At 46.3% G+C, this 19,107-nt stretch overlaps 2 protein-coding genes across 2 annotated transcripts; both read left to right on the top strand.

The window, feature by feature from the left end:
- The first annotated feature begins 1,100 nt into the window (after positions 1-1,100).
- Positions 1,101-5,397, top strand: LOC123044008 (putative SWI/SNF-related matrix-associated actin-dependent regulator of chromatin subfamily A member 3-like 1). Its single transcript, XM_044466626.1, has 3 exons — positions 1,101-2,551; positions 2,991-3,297; positions 4,296-5,397. The coding sequence occupies exons 1-3, from the start codon at positions 1,205-1,207 to the stop codon at positions 5,114-5,116; spliced, it is 2,475 nt and encodes an 824-aa protein (XP_044322561.1). The 5' UTR covers positions 1,101-1,204; the 3' UTR covers positions 5,117-5,397.
- A 2,281-nt stretch (positions 5,398-7,678) lies between these two features.
- Positions 7,679-9,544, top strand: LOC123040888 (uncharacterized). The gene is made up of 3 exons (XM_044463616.1): positions 7,679-8,801; positions 8,888-8,974; positions 9,116-9,544. Exons 1-2 carry the CDS (start codon positions 7,889-7,891, stop codon positions 8,959-8,961), a joined length of 987 nt encoding a protein of 328 aa, XP_044319551.1. The 5' UTR covers positions 7,679-7,888; the 3' UTR covers positions 8,962-8,974; positions 9,116-9,544.
- Positions 9,545-19,107: the final 9,563 nt, after the last annotated feature.

Raw genomic sequence — 19,107 nt, 5'->3', positions numbered from 1 at the left:
AACTCCTTTTGTGCCTGCCGAAGTCTCTTCTTTGGCTTCTTGAGCACTCTTTGATCCCTGTCATGGAACATCCCATGCATACAGTCCAGTTTAGCCTGTACCGAAATGAGGTTCGAATTGGTTCCAACCTTCTGCCATGTTTCCTGGACTAGATCAGCAAAGCTATTTTCTCTCAACCATCTAGCCTCAAAGCGCTTCACCTGGTTGCCACTTCCAATGCTAGGTAAGTAATATTCCGTGTCCACAAGCAAGGGTCTATGATCAGAATGGCTGTAACTTAGACTCTGTAAAGCTGCATGGGGGTATAGGGCACCCCAAGAGTCATTAATCAGGCCACGGTCCAGCCGCTCTCTAATGCGACCTCGCTGCCACGTGAACTAGTCCCCCAGGAAACCCATGTCCCTTAGCTCACAGTCATGAATGGCAGATTGAAAAGCTTGCATATAGTGTTGCGGTCTAGGATTTCCACCAACCTTTTCACTCAAGAACTGGATCTCATTCAAATCCCCAATTAGAAGCCATGGTGAATTGTTGATTTGATGCAAGCGACGCATCCTTTCCCAAGTTTTATACTTATGTTCCCATCTGAACTCGCCGTACATACCCGCCAGTCTCCACTTAACATTGCTATCCTCTTCTACCATTACATCAACGAACATGGGTCAAGCTCCAGCCTTTGTATTTTCACTTCTTTTTTCCAAACCAGTATCAATCCACCTTTCCAACCATCTCCTGCACATACCAATTTATGATCCATGTTTAATCTCCTTCGTAAACATTCAACCGGGTAGCTTTTCAAGTGAGTCTCCGATAGAAACATCATGTTTGGGTTGCATGCTCGTTGGACATCCAACAATGCACGAACTGCTGCAGCGTTTCCGAGCCCGTTACACTTCCAGCTTAAAACTTTCATGATGACCGTATCTTTTTATACAAGTACAATACTTGATCTTGATCATGTTTGATTAAAAAAATCATTTTTCAGAATTATTACTAATAAATTATCTGGCGCATACAGGGTGCGCGCACCGGGAGCACCGAGGTAGGAGTACTTCCCCTGGAGTCCGTGACATCCCATCCATCCTCCGCGGTCGGTAAAATTTCCCCACTTCTTTCACCCTAGCCCCAAACCTCTCCCCACCTCTCCGCTTCCACCGCCTTTTCAGTTTCAAACCCCTCCCTTCCTTCTTCCGCAGCCGCCACCATGGCCGCCTCCTCCTCCTCCTCCCGCGGGGGCGGCGGCGGCGACGACGACAACGAGCCCTACCTCGTGGGATTCGTCGTCTCCAAGATCGTCGGCCTCAAGCACTACAGCGGCACCCTCAGCGGCGGCGAGAGGCCCTCCCTCGTCCGCGAGCCGCTCAACCGCTTCGACACCAACGCCATCGCCGTCCACAACAGCCGCGGCCTCCAGGTCGGCCACATCGAGGGCCGCACCGCCAAGGTCCTCGCCCCGCTCCTCGACTGCCTCCTCGTCGCCAACACCCACGTCCTCGTGCCCGGGAGCCGGTCCTCCAAGGCCGGCAACAATTTCTACAACCTCCCCTGCCAGATCCACCTCTTCGCCCGCCCTGCCGCCGCCGCCATCGTCCGCGAGGCCATCGACGACAGCGGCCTCGTCCTCATCGACCCGAACCACATCGAGTTCGCCCTGTCCCAGTCCGCCATCGTGCAAGAGCAAACCAAGAAATCCGACCGGGATGTCGATAAGCTGTTCGCGCGTGTGGGGAAGCAAGGTGAGAGCCGGATTCAGCCTATGGAGCCTCCAGAGGATGTCGTGGTGTCGGATCTCTTCGAGCACCAGAAGGCAGCCTTGGGATGGCTGGTGCACAGGGAGGAGTCCTGTGACCTGCCGCCATTCTGGAAAGAAGATAAAAATGGGGGCTACGAGAACGTGCTTACCAGCCAGAATGCCAAGCAACGGCCGCCACCACTGAGAGGCGGGATTTTCGCCGATGATATGGGGCTTGGCAAGACGCTCACGCTGTTGTCATTGATTGCGCGAAGTAAAGCTCGCAATGTGGGAGGGGGGAAGGCCAAAGGGACCAAGAGGAGGAAGATCGATGATTCGGAGGAGGGATCGAGGACGACACTTGTGGTGTGCCCGCCCTCGGTTTTCTCATCTTGGGTGACACAGCTGGAGGAGCATACGAATGCAGGCAGCTTGAAGGTGTATATGTACCATGGGCAGCGAACAAAAGATAAGAAGGTGCTGTTGAAGTATGACATTGTGATTACCACTTACAGCGTCTTGGGCACGGAATTTGGTGAGGAGGGCTCACCTGTGAATGATATCGAGTGGTTCCGGGTGATTCTGGATGAGGCCCATATTATCAAGAACTCTGCAGCTCTGCAGACCCGAGCGGTGACTGCTTTGAATGCACAGAGGCGGTGGGTAGTCACAGGGACGCCAATTCAGAACAGCTCATTGGATTTGTACCCGCTTATGGCGTTTTTGAAGTTTGAGCCTTTCTCAGTCAAGAGCTACTGGCAGAGCTTAATCCAGCGTCCCCTGGAGAAAGGGGATAAGGCCGGGTTGTCACGATTACAAGTAAGACGGTTGTCCCTTTCTTCTCATTACACCATTTTCGTCATTTCACAATTGTAAAGAACTAGTAATTATAGCAAGTTGCGTCAAATGTTTTTGAACATTGAAGGTGTCAAGGTGATGACCAGTGAACCAGCTCCTAGGATTAGAAAGTTATCACTCATGCTGTTTGCTTGCAGTACATATTCTCCTATAGGTTTTGTTCCTGACATTTGTATAGGCTCTTGTGCATCAAATTCTCTTACCACTTGCCATCAGCCAATCATAGCGCACTTACATTCATATCTTATTTTCCATTATGTCGATTGTGCTATTCAATGTTTGGCACTCTTCATTTGGGAAAAAACAATTAGTGCTGGTATAACGGTCTTTGAATGGGATCTCAAACAATTGATGCTATCTTTCAGTTCTGCAAGGTAAATTTCTTCTCTGTGTATTGCAGAACCTGCTAGGTGCTATCTCATTGCGCAGAACCAAAGAAACAGAGTGTGGAAGCAAAAGTGTGGTTGCCATTCCACCTAAAACTGTTGTAGCGTGTCACATTGAGCTTTCTGCAGAGGAACGGGAGTGTTATGATCAGATGGAATCGGAAGGGAGAAACAAAATGATGGAGTTTGGTGACAGAGATTCGATATTGCGTAATTACTCAACCGTGCTTTTCTTGATTCTGAGGCTACGCCAGCTCTGCAATGATGTAGCACTGTGCCCTTTCGACATTAAATCATGGCTTCCTGCCAACACCCTTGAAGGTATGGACTTCTGTGTTTTTGTGTTCATGCTTTTTTGTTATGATGATATTAGTATAGACATAATTGATATTTCATTTGCCACATTTGACACTTACAATATAAAGAAGCATCACATGCGAGTTATACTAGTATATTAATATCTGAATGGACTTTGTCTTGCTTCCTCAGAAAACAGACTGTTGTACTGTATTAGCATCAACTTTCAAAGTACTTAAATGCTGTTCGTTTATCTATTCAAGACGAACCAATGTTAGTAAGTGGATTGGTAGTTATTCAATAATTTTGTTATATTGCGAGGCTTTTGCTCTTGTTATAAGATACAGAGTGAGTAGTTACCTTGCAACGGGATTATGATTAATTTTTCACTAGTACTTGATATCAGTTACCACTTACCACAAGTCCACAGTACACAATAGTGATGGTGGCTTTGTTGATAAACCTTTCTAAGCCACTGAATACATGCATATTGCAGCAATATCCCTAGACCATTGCATAGCGAAAAATTTCTCACACCTTGCAGAAAATTTGTTGGTACTATCAGTGTGGCAAAAAAAAAAAGAAATCTTACTTTAGGTGTTAACATCCAGAAAATATTTAATCAGACTTTTGTTTTCAAATCCCATACAAGTTAGGTTGAATATTTAGGGGTAGTGATCTTTATTAGTAAACCAGGTTGATTGTAGGAATTGCTTGACTCAATAATAATATTGTGCATATTGGTATCAATTTAACATGTGCTTTAAAAATGAAGTTTGCATTCAGCATGAATATATTGTTTTCAGCTTATTGTTGATAATATATTTTTACGTTTGTCACTGCAACAAATAAGGAATGATGAAATCAATTGTTCCTATCTCTGTCCAGTTATTCTTATCCCTGAATTACTTACCTTATTGTATCGTGCTGCAACACAATTGTGTCTGTCATTGTTCTTGTACTTTTCACTTTGGAAATATCTTTGTTGCTACTTATAGAGAAATCTGTTACCTTTGTTGCAGATGTGTCTAAGAACCCCGAGTTGTTGAAGAAGCTTGCCTCATTGGTTGCTGATGGAGAGGACTTTGATTGTCCAATTTGCTTGTCTCCTCCATCTACAACTGTTATAACAAGCTGCACTCACATATATTGCCAAACCTGTATCCTAAAAATCCTCAAGAGCCCTAGTTCCCGTTGTCCGATATGTCGGCGCTCCCTATCTAAAGAAGACCTCTTTATTGCTCCGGCGGTACAACATCCCGATGACGATGACTCGGGCAGTCTTGACTCTGACAAACCTCTCTCTTCCAAGGTGCAAGCCCTGCTGGAGCTACTGAAGCGTTCACGACAGGAAGACCCTTCATCAAAGTCTGTCGTGTTTTCCCAGTTCCAGAAGATGTTGATTCTGCTCGAAGGACCACTGAAAAGAGCAGGCTTCAAAATTCTACGCCTTGACGGCACCATGAGCGTGAAGAAGAGGTCAGACGTTATAAAGCAGTTTGCGGTCGTCGGCCCTGATGCCCCAACCGTACTGCTGGCCGGCCTGAAGGCTGCAGGAGCCGGCGTGAACCTAACAGCGGCGTCGACGGTGTACCTGTTTGACCCCTGGTGGAACCCCGGGACGGAGGAGCAGGCCATGGACCGGGTGCACCGGATCGGGCAGAAGAAAGCAGTGAAGGTGGTGCGGCTTATTGTGAAGAACAGCATCGAGGAGAGGGTCCTGGAGCTGCAGGAGAGGAAGAAGCGGCTGATCAGCGGCGCGTTCAGGAAGAAAGGAGGTACCAAGGAAGACAAGGAGCTGCGCCTTGAGGAGCTGCGCATTATGCTGGGATTTCAGCCATAGTCTGGTAGAGTGGTAGTTTTCCCCTACGGTAGCATGTGCTGCGAGTGCATGTAATTTTGTCCCGTGTGGTAAAGATGCATGAGCGCAAGGGAGACCTGCTGAAGGGCTCCCTGTTTTGCAGAACCTGTGGCTGTAGCATCTCGTATCAGTGCAGGAGTAGGGGTTAGTGGTGTAGGAAATTCCTGCATACATACATAGGTGTATGAATTTGTATGCCTGTGAATGTGGTGCTGCTACACAGTAAACAAGTCCAGTTCATGTTAAGAAGGGATGGTGAAAGATACCATGTTGTGTACGTAATTCTGATGCTGTGCGTGTTTGGTGATCCTTGGTTTGTTGATGATATCTTCTAAAAAATAATCCTTGGTTTTATTCTTCTGATGTTTTTAAGATTTTTTGAAGAAGCTGGTGTTCCACCTAAACAATGGGCCAATTTGGTGATGGCTTATTTTAGTGGGAGAGCAGTTTCCTTGGCCCAGGGGAATTGGATTTCCACGGCAACGAATTTCATGGCCTCATTTGTGTGCTAATATGTTGGGAGACATGTTTTCTGCTGGCACTGCTAATGATGCAGTAGAAAGGATGCGGAGCCTGAGGCAACACAATTTGAGTGTGTATGCTCACATGGATAGATAATTCTTTTTTTGAATTGAGGATAGATATTTTTTTTGAGAGTACGCCAAAAGCGTACCTTAATTTTATAGAAGAAGAAAGCAGGAGTCACAATACAAGAATGGAAGCAGGGCTTCCAAAACAGAAACGCACACCCTAGCACACCCGGCGATCTAGCCTATGCCTACACTCTCACAAAACGATCCAAAACCTCCTCCTCCTAAACCCGCTAGTCTCCAATCCTTGAGCTCTATGACAATGGCGCGCGCCAATTCCAAAGCGGTCTTCTGCTGGTAGGGCCGATGAAAGACTCTGGCGTTGCGCTGCTTCCAAAGAGCCCAGATGGTCACAATGATCACCGTGTCGAAACCACGCTTATGGCCTTTCCTGAAGTTTACTCTAGTGGTCAACCACCAATCTAGTAAGGTGTCTGCCTGAGTAGGGATGGAGCCCCTCAAGCTCAGCTCCTCGAACATGTAGTGCCACACCTCCCTGGCGTAGACGCACTGGATGAGAATGTGCTCCGTGTTGTCTTCGTCCTGCAAACACGTGTAGCAAGCGGACGGGTCACTTTGGAGTCCATGCCTCGCTCTTCTGTCAGATGTCCAAATCCGGTGCTGCACGGCCAACCACGCAAAGATTTTACACTTAAGGATAGCCCAGCTTCTCCAAATGCAGGTGGCATAGGGGGCCCTCTCAGTGCCCTGACATAGTCGGTTATAAGTGGATTTCGCCGTATACACTCCGGAGGGATCAGCAGGCCAAGAAAAACTATCTTCACTGGCGGGGTCACGGATGATCGTGCTTATCGCAAGGTTGAGGTGCAAAAGTTGCATGTGGCCGACAAAGTTCACATCTCCGCTGATATCAAGTAGCCAACGCCCATCCAAAAGGCCTTCCTCCACCGTGCGTCGGTTGATCGTGCGTGTGTCCACTTGAGCATGAATGAGTGGTGCAATGTCCTTCGCCGCAAAACCCTGAATCCATCTGTCTCTCCAAAATAGGACCATACTGCCCCAGCCCACAGAAATCTGCACCAAACTATCAAACACCTGCCGGGCCTCTCTATCCACGGCCATCGGCAAACCTTGCCATGGCCTGTCTGGATCAGTCCTGCGTAGCCACTCCCACCGGACCCGCAAGGCTAGCCCCTGAAGCTGGAGATTGCGAACGCCCAACCCACCAAGCGAAGTAGGTTTACACACCATGCTCCATGCCACGAGGCATTGTCCACCGTTCACTTTCTCTTTGCCGGCCCAAAAGAACGATCGCATCCATTGTTCAATCTCTACAAAACCCATACCGGAGCTTCAGTGACCATGAAGTGGTGAATGGGTTTGGCCGCCATCACAGCCTTAACAAGCACCAATCGTCCCGGTCGGTGAATCAAACCCCTTTGCCCCTTTGCCAAGCGGGGGCGAAACTCTTGGCATGGTCAAGCATGGGCTGCCAGTCTGCTTTTGAAAGCCGCTTAATGCCCAATTGCAGGCCGAGGTATTTGCAAGGGAAATTACCCAACCGACATTGCAAAGTGGATTCCACCCAGGCACTGTCACTGTTATCCCCATGAATCATGATGGCCATGGATTTATTGTAATTTGAGTGTAATTTGAGGAGTGCATGCGATTAGCTAGAGGGAACCATCTGAAAGAGAATTTCCTGCTCAGATTTGTTGTAATTTGAGTGTTCTTCTTTTCTATAGTTAGAATCTCTTGGCAATCCTTGTTGGTTTTCCTTTGCTCGTCTCTTCCCGAAATGCATGTAGCAGTTGGCTGTAGAAATTTCCTGTGAACACTGCAGTACCCACTACTCTGCCTGCAGCAAGTCTCTCCTCCCCCCCCCCCCCCCCCTGCTTTTTCACGCGGGCTGCCATTGCATGTTCAAAGGGTCATAAAGCGAGCGAGCGAGCAGGCAGGTATGATGATAGGGGAGAGTGGGAGACGCCCGGAATGGCAAAGCTTATCGGGGGCTCTTCTTTCGTCTGTCCATTTTCGTCACAAGCAGACTCACCGTACAGGGCGAAGCTACGCGGAAGGCGCCGGCCAACACCAAAGGCTCCTCCGAGGACGCGTCTGAGCGTCTCGTCTCCTGTCCTGCACTCCCCACCTGCTTCACCAGTTAGCCAGTTGCCGAAGCGAGCGCCAGAGCACGAGGCCGGCAATGGCGCGCTCGACGCCCCCCTTCCTCCTCCTCCTCCTCTTCGTCCTCGTCGCCGCCGCCGCGGCAGCCTCGGACTCGGAGGAGCGCCCGCGCGTCACCCCCACCTTGGTCCAGTGCCACCCGCCGCACGCGCAGGCAACCGCCAACGCCAGCAGCGCCAAGAACGCCACGGCATTCCGCGCCAACGTGGTCTCCCTCCTCCGCGCCCTCCCCTCCGCCGCCGCGCCCACGGGCTTCGCGTCCCTGCGGTCCGCCGGAGTGGTCGGACGCGACGCCGCGTTCGTCCGCGGGCTCTGCTTCGGGTACGCCACGCCGTCCCAGTGCCGCTCGTGCCTGGCCGCCGCGGCCAGGAAGCTCACCGACGCCTGCGGTGCCCGCGGCCGGCGCGCCGGCGTCTGGACGGACGCCTGCTTCGCCTCCTACGCCGACGCGAACGCATCCTCGCCCAGGTACGACGGCTTCCGCGCGCGCATCATCTCCGGCGCCGACGCGCTCATCACCAGCACCTCCTACGAGCTGCTGAGCCTCGCCGACCTGGCGTGGCGCATGGGGCAGGTCGCGGCCATCAACTCGGGGATGCAGGTGGCCGTGGACTGGATCGCCTCGGCGAGCGACTACAAGAAGAACAGCACGGTGCGCGTGCTGGCGGAGTGCGCGCGGGACCGCACGCCGGCGGAGTGCGCGTGGTGCGTCCAGTACTCGGCGCGGGTGGCGGAGACCTGCGAGTGGTCCTGGTGCCCCGGGCAGTCGGCGCGGGCGGGGGACACCTGCTGCTGGGGCCTCGACGCGTGGCGCGACGGCGTGGCGGGCGCCGTCGTCGGCTTCGACTGCTACCTGCGCTTCGACGTCGCCGTCGCCGTCGCCACCGTCACTTCCACTGCGCCGGCGCGGGTGCCCCCGCTCAAAAGGCTCGGTGAGCAGAGCACACTGCACTCCTCTTCTTCTTACTGCGCCGGCGTGGAAAATATTTTGATCTGATCACGATGTCGATGGCTGCAGGGAAGCTGATGAACGATCATCCTTTCGTCACCGCGGTGTTCGTCGGCGGCGGGCTGGCCGTGGCAGCATTCTAACGGAAATACAAAGGTCTGAAAACAAAAGACTGAAACTGATCTTCTTCTTCTTCACTGATCTGTGCCAAGAGATGATCTGAACCTCCAATGTGTTACGCTCTGCTGAAATCTGAATACAGATGTAACCGCCTCTGAATTGCTCGTCTCCTTGCAGTTGCAGGGCCGGCGGCCGTCGGCGGCGGGCTCGGCGATCGATCTGCACTGCAGCAACAACATACTCCAGTAACCAAGTCTGTAAATAATTAAGCATTCGTGCACTAAGTAGCAGCAGCAGCAGTATGTCTTCGGAATCCAGGAACGAGCCTCGGCGACTTCAAACTTAATTCGTGCTTGCAGATCTCTTATATAGAAGAGAAACTTAAGTATTGAACCTTTAATCCTTGATCCACCATTGGGCCCATGCTACCATATATTGGAGAAAATCGCGATCTTATTCTCAGCTATGAAGTTAACATGCAGTAATATGTGAGTTGCCACTTGCCATACTGTTTACACACTGCTTTGGGCTCCAAATCCCAAAACTTATCTCAGTTAGGTGTTGTCATTTTGTTGCCAAGCTATTTATGTGTGAGTTACCGGGCTATTCACAGGCAATTATCATGATGAGAACTACTCCCTCTGTTCGAAATTACTTGTCGCGAAAATGGATGTATCTAGACGTATTTTAGTTCTAGATACATTCATTTCCGAGACAAGTAATTCTAAACGAAGGGAGTAAAACTCCTTTGGACTGTTTTAGCATTTTCTTCCGAGCTCAGAAGTTATCATCCGTTAATATGCCGGTTACCATACTGTTTACATGTTACCGACTTTAAAATGTATCCCGTTTGGGCTTACGGCAGCTTTTTTGAGCTCAAAAGTTATGTTCATGTGTTTAGATACGTGTAGCCGTTTTGATTCGCAAACATACGCAGAAAGTTGATGTTGTTGCCACATGACATGTCTCAAATCTTATTTTATTCAAATGGTTAACTCTATGTCTAAAAATTTATACTTTGTGTCAAAATTATAAAATTTCTATGCCTATATCACTTTTCTGAAAAAAGGCTCTCTGTATAGACAAAATACAGCCAAAATCCTCTCTGTTTAGCGAGTAAATAGCATAAAACTACTAGTTTACAGGCTAGGGTTACAAAAAACTACCGGTTTTTAATTTTTCTCAGATAACTACCAAATCAGGGATTGATTGTTTCAAAAAACCCCAAATCCTCTTTGTTAAAAAATTAAACATGTTTATGACAAGTCGGGCCCGCCACTAAATGCATCGTCTGTTTGACCGTTAGCTGACATTTGGGACCCACATCTCAGTGTCTGAAAAAGCAATCGGGTCCCTGGAAGTTTTCTGGAAATGCAATTGGGTCCCTGAAATTTTTCAAAAAAAGCAATCAGGTCCCCAGATCCAGAGGAGGGGCACCAGCCATGGCAGGAGCTCGATCTCGAGAGCTCTGCCTAGAACCGCGATGCCACCTCCGGGCCGACGCCGTGCATCACCTGCGACCGGCGAGCCGCGCCCGCAGCGGCCGGAAACACGCCGCCCCTCGCCTGTGGCCGCCGCCACGCAACCCCTCGCTTGTGTTGACCACCACGCCGCCCCGCCCCCGCATGTGGCCGCCGCCCCTTGCCTACGCCGACCACCACGGTGCCCCGCCCCTCGCCTGTGGCCGCCGCCACGCCCCCTCGCATGTGTGCGCCGGCGGCCACGCCTGCCTCGCCTGCGACGACGACCACCCCCTGCCTCGCCGAACGGGAGGTCCACCCCGTGCGCAGTGGACGACGACGGGGCTGCTTGCCAGCGAGCTCCTCACGGCGGGGCTGCTGGCCGGCGAGCTCATCCGGCGGGGCTGCTGGCCAGCGCAGCTCCTATCGTTCTGGAGCACAGGGACGGGAGGGAGCCGATTGCTTTTGTAAAAATTTACAAGGACCTGATCGCGGTTTTTTAAAAGAGACAATGACATGTGGGTCCCAAATGTCAGCTAACGGTCAAACCGACGGTCAAACAAACGGTGCGGTTAATGGCGGGCCCGACTTGTCATAAACATGTTTAATTTTTTTAACAAAGAGGATTTGAGGTTTTTTGAAACCCCTGATTTGGTAGTTATTTGAGAAAAATTAAAAACCGGTAGTTTTTTGGAACCCTAGCCTGTAAACTAGTAGTTTTATGCTATTTACTCCTGTTTAGCTCTCTGTCCACCTTCAACCGTAGCAAAAACGAAAAAAAATAGACACATACACAAAATGGACATAGCCCAGTCCAGCACTGCGACAACCCATACTTTTCCAGCCCGTCCACTCTCCTCCAAATTGGGCCTAATCCTTCAGCTCCACTGCTTGAAAAAAACTATGCAGCCTTTTTTAAAAAAAGTATGCCGCTGAGCCAGCCGATGGACGAAATCACTTATTAAGGAGTACTCATTGCAAAGATCACTCCCACCTTTCCAGGTTACCACAAGTTGGCGCGCCACATGTGCGTCATTTGTCGTAACCCGGGAGTTTTCCTTTTTTTCGTAGATTTATTTATTCAAAACGTTTTATCTCTTAAACCGTGCGTTCAAATCTCGAACCGCTTTCACCGTTGGATTCCTCGCGTCGAGATCTTCAAAATTAGATCCCATGTTGATAGGTTTTGACAAACTTTGTTTTCATAGAAAAATCGGACGAATAAACCGAATGGGGAGCACGGGGTTTTTCCCTTTCTGAAAAAGGCATGCCCATGCTCTCGCAAAATCATAACCGTGCCTCTCGTGAAAGCAAAACCGTGCCTCTCACGAAAGAAAAAAGAAGAAGATAAAGCGCATATTTTTTCGTTTCCAAGAGGCACGGCCGTGCCTCTCGCGAAAGCACAACCGTGGCTCTTCCGAAAAAAAAAACAGAAAATGTGTTTTCCCGTTTTCGAGAGAGACACAGCCGTGCCTCTCGCAGAAGCAAAATCGTGCCTCTTGCGAAAGAAAAAAAAACAAAAAACGTGTTTTTCCCGTTCCCGATAGGCACGGCCGTGACTCTCGTGAAAGGACAACCTTGCCTCTCGCGGAAGCAAAATCATGACTATTTATGTGTGAGTTACCGGACTATTCACAGGCAATTATCATGATGAAAACTAAAACTCCTTTGGACTGTTTTAGCATTTTCTTCCGAGCTCAGAAGTTATCACCCGTTAATATGCTGGTTACCATATTTTTCAGCTGTTACCGGCTTTAAAACGTATCCTGGCGGGTTTTAGGCCAGCTTGTTTTAGCTCAAAATTTATGTTCATGTGTTTACAGATGCGTACCCATTTTGATTCGCAAACATATGCAGAAAGTTGATGTTTTTGCCATATGACATGTCTCAAATCTTATTTTGTTCAAATTGTTAACTCGTTCTCGTTCGTCTTGGAAATTTATACTTCGCGTCAAATTATGAAATTTCTATGCCTATGTAACTTTTCAGAAAAAAGGCTCTCCGTATAGACAAAATACAGCCAAAACCCTCTCTGTTTAGCTCTCTGTCCACCTTCAATCGTAGCAAAACGAAACACACACACACACACACACACACAAAATGGACGTAGCCCAGTCCACAACCCATTTCCAGCCCGCCCACTCTCCTCCTCCATATTGGGCCTAATCCTTCAGGTCCACTGATTGAAAAAAAATACTATGCGGCCTCCTCTAAAAAAAACTATGCAGCCCAGCCAGCCGATGGAGGAGCTGGAGGCCACGCCCGAACGGGTTGCTCTACGCCGCGGAATACTGGCGCGCCGCGACCCCTAAAAAAAAGCCAGCGGAGCTGCGTCACTTGTGAACGGGGCTTCGAAATTCCATGGCCTCATTTGTGTGCTATGTTGGGACACATATTTTCTTCTAGGAATGTTCGTGACGCAGTAAAAAAGGATGCAGAGCCAGAGGCAACACAATTTGAGTGTTTTTTTTCAAAAACAAGCTAAGACCGTTGCGGGTCATTAATCCTCTAAAGAATGTTGTAGTACCCGCCTCCTAGGGCTCTTCGAGGGCAACATTGCTCACCGCACCATGAGTTTCCGGGTGGCAATGCCGGGGGGCCTCTCCGCGCCGTTTGATCTGCCCAGGCAGCGTGTGCCCCGACAACCCGCCTGGGTTGTCCACGACGGGTGGACCGAGGGCGTGCTCGAAGCCATCATCATTGGGCGGCGTCGGGTGCACCGGTGAGCTCCCCCTGCGCGAAGTGCCGGCCAGACCTGCATGTCGACGTCGTCGGCCCTCGAGGTAGGCGTTGCCCTTGTGTGCACAGCCCCACGCGCGATGCGGAGGCTGGATCCACGCTTGAGATTGAGATGATCACGCTTGGTATTTTGCGTGGTAATTAGATTACACTAACGATGCTTAAAAACAATGAACCTCAATAAGTGGCGACCACGTCAGGAGGAGGCTCCCATCGAACGAATTAGTTCGCCCCAGGAGTATCGATCGACCGAACCATCATGTTCTTTTCGTCGTTCTACATCCCTTGTTCCGACGAACCATCGAGTTCCTCCACTGGCCCATGAAGCGTGTTTGAAAAACGGGGTAGACCCAATTAGCTCATTTTTGGAGGAAATAAATGTCATTAACCAAGAATAATTTTATACATAAAAAGCACAAAACACACACAAAAGAACAAACATTGCCATGCTCTAATTTGTAAAGCAAACAGAATTAGTCCCATGCCAACTTTAAATAGGAAAAATGTTTTATCTAGATAAGTCTAATAATTTTGCCATGGTCCAAACATGATTTTTTTTTGTAAAGACAAAAAATGACATCCTCTTAATAATATAAATGCCATCCTCCTAATAATAAAAATGCCTTATTATTAATAATAAAACTGTCATGTACAAAAACAAACTTGACTTGTGAACATTACAAAAAAATAGTCAGCCTCTTAATATATCTTGCAAAACCACAAAATAAAATAAAGAAAGAAAAATGCAACAAGGTATTTTTGGTTTAAATATGATAGAAAATAAACCCGGAGGCCGTAGATTTCACTAGAGGCTTCTCTCGAGAAAATAGCATACGGTGGGTAAACAAATTAATGTTGGGCAATTGACTGAAAAGCGAATAATTAATTATGACGATATCCAAGGCAATGATCATGTATATAGACATCACATCCAAAATTAGTAGGCCGACTCCTGTCTGCATCTACTACTATTACTCCACACATCCACCACTATCCAGCATGCATCTAGTGTATTAAGCTCATGAAAAAATAGAGTAATGCAATAAGAACGACGACATGATGTAGATAAGATCTATTCATGTATGAATAAACCCCATCTTTTTATCCTTAATGGCAATGATACATGTGTGTCATGTTTCTTTCTGTCACTGAGATTGAGCACCGCAAGATTGAACCCATCATAAAGCACCTCTTCCCGTTGCAAGAAAAAATAATCTAGTTGGCCAAACCAGACCAAGGTTTTGGAGAAGAAATACGAGGTTATAACAAGCATGCATAAAAGAGTTCAGCAAAGACTCAAAAAATATTCATGGATAGATCTGATCGTAAACTCACAATTCATCGGATCCCAACAAACACACCGCAAAAAGTCATTACATCAAATAGAGATTGATATAAAAGACAAGTAAAAGGCAAAATAAAGTAAATATAAATAAATTACAGCAAGGAATTTTTGGGTCTTTGGTTTTATAGATCTGAAAATATATGATAACAAATAGACCCCGGGGCCATAGGTTTCACTAGAGGCTTCTCTCTTGAAGAAAGCATACAGTGGGTAAACAAATTACTGTTGAGCAATTGATAGAAAAGCGCATAACTATCACGATATCTAAGGCAATGATCATGAACATAGGCATCACACCCGTTACAAGTAGACCGACTCCTGCCTACATCTACTACTATGGCTCCACACATCGACCGCTATCCAGCATGCATGTAGAGTATTAAGTTCATAAGAATGGAATAACGCCTTAAGCAAGATAACATGATGTAGAGGGATAGATCCAATCAATATGGTAAAACCCCCCATCTTTTATCCTTAATGGCAACAATCAATATATGCCTCGCTACTCCTACTGTCACTGGTAAGGACACCGCAAGATTGAACCCATCACAAAGCACCTCTCCCGTTGCAAGAAAAAACCAATCTAGTTGGTCAAACCAAATCGATAGATTGGAGAGAAATAAAAAGCTATCTTAATCATGTATAAAAGAGTTCAGAGAAGACTTAAATAATATTCATAGATAATGTGATCATAAATCCATAAATCATTGGATCTCAACAAACGCACCGCAAAAGAAGATTACATCGAATAGATCTCCAAGAACATCAAGGAGAACATTGTATTGAAGATCAAAAGGAGAGAAGAAGCCATCTAGCTACTACCTACGGACCCATAGGTCTGTGGTAAACTACTCACACATCATCAGAGGGGAAAGGGTGATGATGAAGAACCCCTCTATGATCGTTGACCACTCTGGCAAAGTGTCGGAAAAGGTCTGTAGATTGGATCTCGTGGTTCTGGAATATGCGGCGACTGGAATTCTGTTTCGTCGACCCCCCTAGGGTTTTTGGGATTTTAGAATATTTATAGAGGCAGTGGTCGGTGGAGGGGGTGCTGATACGTCTCCAACGTATCTATAATTTTTGTTTGTTCCATGCTATTATATTACCCCTTTTAGATGTTTATGGGCTTTATTTTACATATTTATATCATTTTTGGGACTAACCTACTAACCGGAGGCCCAGCCCGTATTGCTGTTTTTTTTGCCTATTTCAATATTTCGAAGAAAAGGAATATCAAACGGAGTCCAAACGGAATGAAACCTTCGGGAGCGTGATTTTTGGAACGAACGTGATCCGAAGAACTTGGAGTGCAAGTCAAGAAGCTTGCGAGGCGGCCAGGAGACAGGAGGGCGCGCCCCTATCTCCTGGGCCCCACAAGCAGCCACCGACGTACTTCTTCCTCCTATATATACCTACATACCCCGAGAACATCCAGGGAGCCAACAAAACACAATTTCCTCCACCATAACCTTCTGTATCCATGAGATCCCATCTTGGAGCCTTCGCCGGTGCTCCGCCGGAGGGGGAATCGACTACGGAGGGCTCCTACATCAACACCATAGCCCTTCCGATGAGTTGTGAGTAGTTTACCACAGACCTTCGGGTCCATAGTTGTTAGCTAGATGGCGTCTTCTCTCTTTTTGGATCTCAATACAATGTTCTCCCTCTCTCTTGTGGAGATCTATTCGATGTAAACTCTTTTTGCGGTGTGTTTGTCAAGATCCGATGAATTGTGGGTTTATGATCAAGTTTATCTATGAGAAATATTTGAATCTTCTCTGAATTATTTTATGTATGATTGAGTTATCTTTGCATGTCTCTTCGAATTATCAGTTTGGTTTGGCCTACTAGATTGATCTTTCTTGCCATGGGAGAAGTGCTTAGCTTTGGGTTCAATCTTGCGGTTTCCTTTCCCAGTGACAGCAGGGGCAGCAAGGCACGTATTGTATTGTTTCCATCGAGGATAAAAGGATGGGGTTTATATCATATTGCTTGAGTTTATCCCTCTACATCATGTCATCTTGCTTAATGCGTTACTCTGTTTTTTATGAACTTAATACTCTAGATGCAGGCAGGAGTCGGTCGATATGTGGAGTAATAGTAGTAGATGCAGGCAGGAGTCGGTCTACTTGTTGCAGACGTGATGCCTATATACATGATCATGCCTAGATAATCTCATAATTATTCGCTTTTCTATCAATTGCTGGACAGTAATTTGTTCACCAACCATAATACTTATGCTATCTTGAGAGAAGCCTCTAGTGAAACCTATGGCCCCCGGGTCTATCTTTTATCATATAAGCTTTCAATCTACTTTTATTTGCATCTTTACTTTTCCTATCTATATTATAAAATACCAAAAATATATTTATCTTATCATACTATCTCTATCAAATCTCACTTTTGCAAGTGGCCGTGAAGGGATTGACAACCACATTATTGCGTTGGTTGCGAGTTCTTGTTTGTGTAGGTGCGTGGGACTTTTGAGGAGCCTCCTACTGGATTGATACCTTGGTTCTCAAAAACTGAGGGAAATACTTACGCTACTCTGCTGCATCACCCTTTCCTCTTCCAGGAAAACCAACGCAAGCTCAAGACGTATCAAGAAGGATTTCTGGCGCCGTTGCCGGGGAGGTCTTCGCTCAAGTCAAGACATACCAAGTACCCGTCACAAACTCACCTCCCTCGCATTTACATTATTTGCCATTTGCCTCTCGTTTTCCTCTCCCCCACTTCACCCCTGCCGTTTTATTCGCCCTCTCTTTCCCAATCTTCTCCTCTTTTTTGCTTGCCTTTTTCTGTTTGCTTGTGTGTTGGGTTACTTGTTGCCATGGCGCAAGATAATACCAAATTGAGTGATTTCTCCAATACCAATAATAATGATTTCCTTAGTACTCCGATTGCTCCTCTTAATGATGTCGAGTCTTGTGAAATCAATACTGCTTTGCTGAATCTTGTTATGAAAGATCAATTCGCCGGCCTTCCTAGTGAAGATGCCGCTACTCATCTAAACAACTTTATTGATTTGTGTGATATGAAATAGAAGAAAGATACGGATAACGATATTGTCAAATTGAAGTTATTTCTGTTTTCACTTAGAGATCATGCTAAAGTTTGGTTCTCGTCTTTGCCTAAAAATAGCATTGATCTTGGAACAAGTGCAAAGATGCTTTTATCTCTAAGTATTTTCCTCCTGCTAAGATTATCACTCTTAGGAACGATATTATAAATTTTAAACAACTTGATCATGAGCATGTTGCCCAATCTTGGGAAAGAATGAAATTGATGATTCGCAATTGCCCTACTCATGGTTTGAATTTATGGATGATCATACAAAAATTTTATGCTGATTTGAACTTTGCTTCTAGAAATCTTTTAGATTCGGCCGCGGGAGGCACGTTTATGGGAATCATGTTAGGAGATGCTACAAAACTTCTTGATAATATTATGGCTAATTATTCTCAATGGCACACCGAAAGACCTTCTAGTAAAAAAATGCATGCTATAGAAGAAATCAATGTTTTGAGTGGAAAGATGGACGAACTTATGAAGTTTTTTGCTACTAGAAATACTCCTCTTGATCCCAATGATATGCCTTTATCTACTTTGATTGATAATAATAATGAATCTATGGATGTGAATTTTGTTGGTAGGAATAGTTTCAGTAACAATGCTTATAGAGGAAACTTTAATCCTAGACCGTTCCCTAGTAACTCCTCTAATAATTATGGAAATTCCTACAATAATTCTTATGGTAATTTTAATAAGATGCCCTATGATTTTGAGAATAGTGTGAAAGAATTTATGATTTCTCAAAAGAATTTTAATGCCTTGCTTGAAGAAAAATTGCTCAAAGTTGATGATTTGGCTAGGAACGTTGATAGACTTTCACTTGATGTTGATTCTCTTAAACTTAGATCTTCTCCTCCTAAGCATGATATCAATGAGTCTCTCAAAGCAATGAGAATTTCCATTGATGAGTGCAAGGAAAGAACCGCTAGATTGCGTGCTAAGAAAGATTGCTTTGTAAAGGCGTGTTCTTCTAGTTTCCATGAAAATAATGATGAAGATCCTAAAGTTATTGATGTGTCTCCTATTAGATCTTTGTTTTACAATATGAATCTTGATAATAATGGGACTGGAGATGAGTCAACTTTATTTAGAAGGTGTCCCAAGAATTCGGAGTTTTTAGATCTTGCTGCTAAAATTGGTAAAAGTGGGATTGGAGAGGTCATGACTTTAAATAGTATTGAACCCACTATCTCAGATTTCAAGGAATTTGATTATGATAATTGTTCTTTAGATGGTTGTATTTCCTTGTTGCAATCGTTGTTAATTCTCCACATGCTTATAGTCAAAATAAAGCTTTTACCAAACATATTGTTGATGCCTTGATGCAATCTTATGATGAAAAACTTAATTTGGAAGTTTCTATACCTAGAAAACTTAATGATGAGTGGGAAACTACTATAAAGATTAGAATTAAAGATCATGAGTATTTTGCTTTGTGTGATTTGGGTGCTAGTGTTTCCATGATTCCGAAAACTTTATGTGATATTCTAGGTTTCCATGATCTTGATGATTGCTCTTTAAATTTGCACCTTGCGGATTCCACCATTAAA

The sequence above is a fragment of the Triticum aestivum genome, chromosome 2B (genome assembly GCF_018294505.1).
Source record: "Triticum aestivum cultivar Chinese Spring chromosome 2B, IWGSC CS RefSeq v2.1, whole genome shotgun sequence".
Classification (NCBI taxonomy): Eukaryota; Viridiplantae; Streptophyta; class Magnoliopsida; order Poales; family Poaceae; genus Triticum; species Triticum aestivum.
The sequence above is the reverse complement of the archived record's forward strand: the minus strand, read 5'-3'. Positions and strand labels throughout refer to the sequence as shown.

Coding starts and splice junctions, on each gene's coding strand:
- LOC123040888 (XM_044463616.1), top strand. CDS start 7,889: ATGGCGCGCTCGACGCCCCCCTTCCTCCTCCTCCTCCTCTTCGTCCTC. Junction 8,802..8,887: donor GCCCCCGCTCAAAAGGCTCG/GTGAGCAGAGCA, acceptor CGATGGCTGCAG/GGAAGCTGATGAACGATCAT.
- LOC123044008 (XM_044466626.1), top strand. CDS start 1,205: ATGGCCGCCTCCTCCTCCTCCTCCCGCGGGGGCGGCGGCGGCGACGAC. Junction 2,552..2,990: donor CCGGGTTGTCACGATTACAA/GTAAGACGGTTG, acceptor TGTGTATTGCAG/AACCTGCTAGGTGCTATCTC. Junction 3,298..4,295: donor TCCTGCCAACACCCTTGAAG/GTATGGACTTCT, acceptor CCTTTGTTGCAG/ATGTGTCTAAGAACCCCGAG.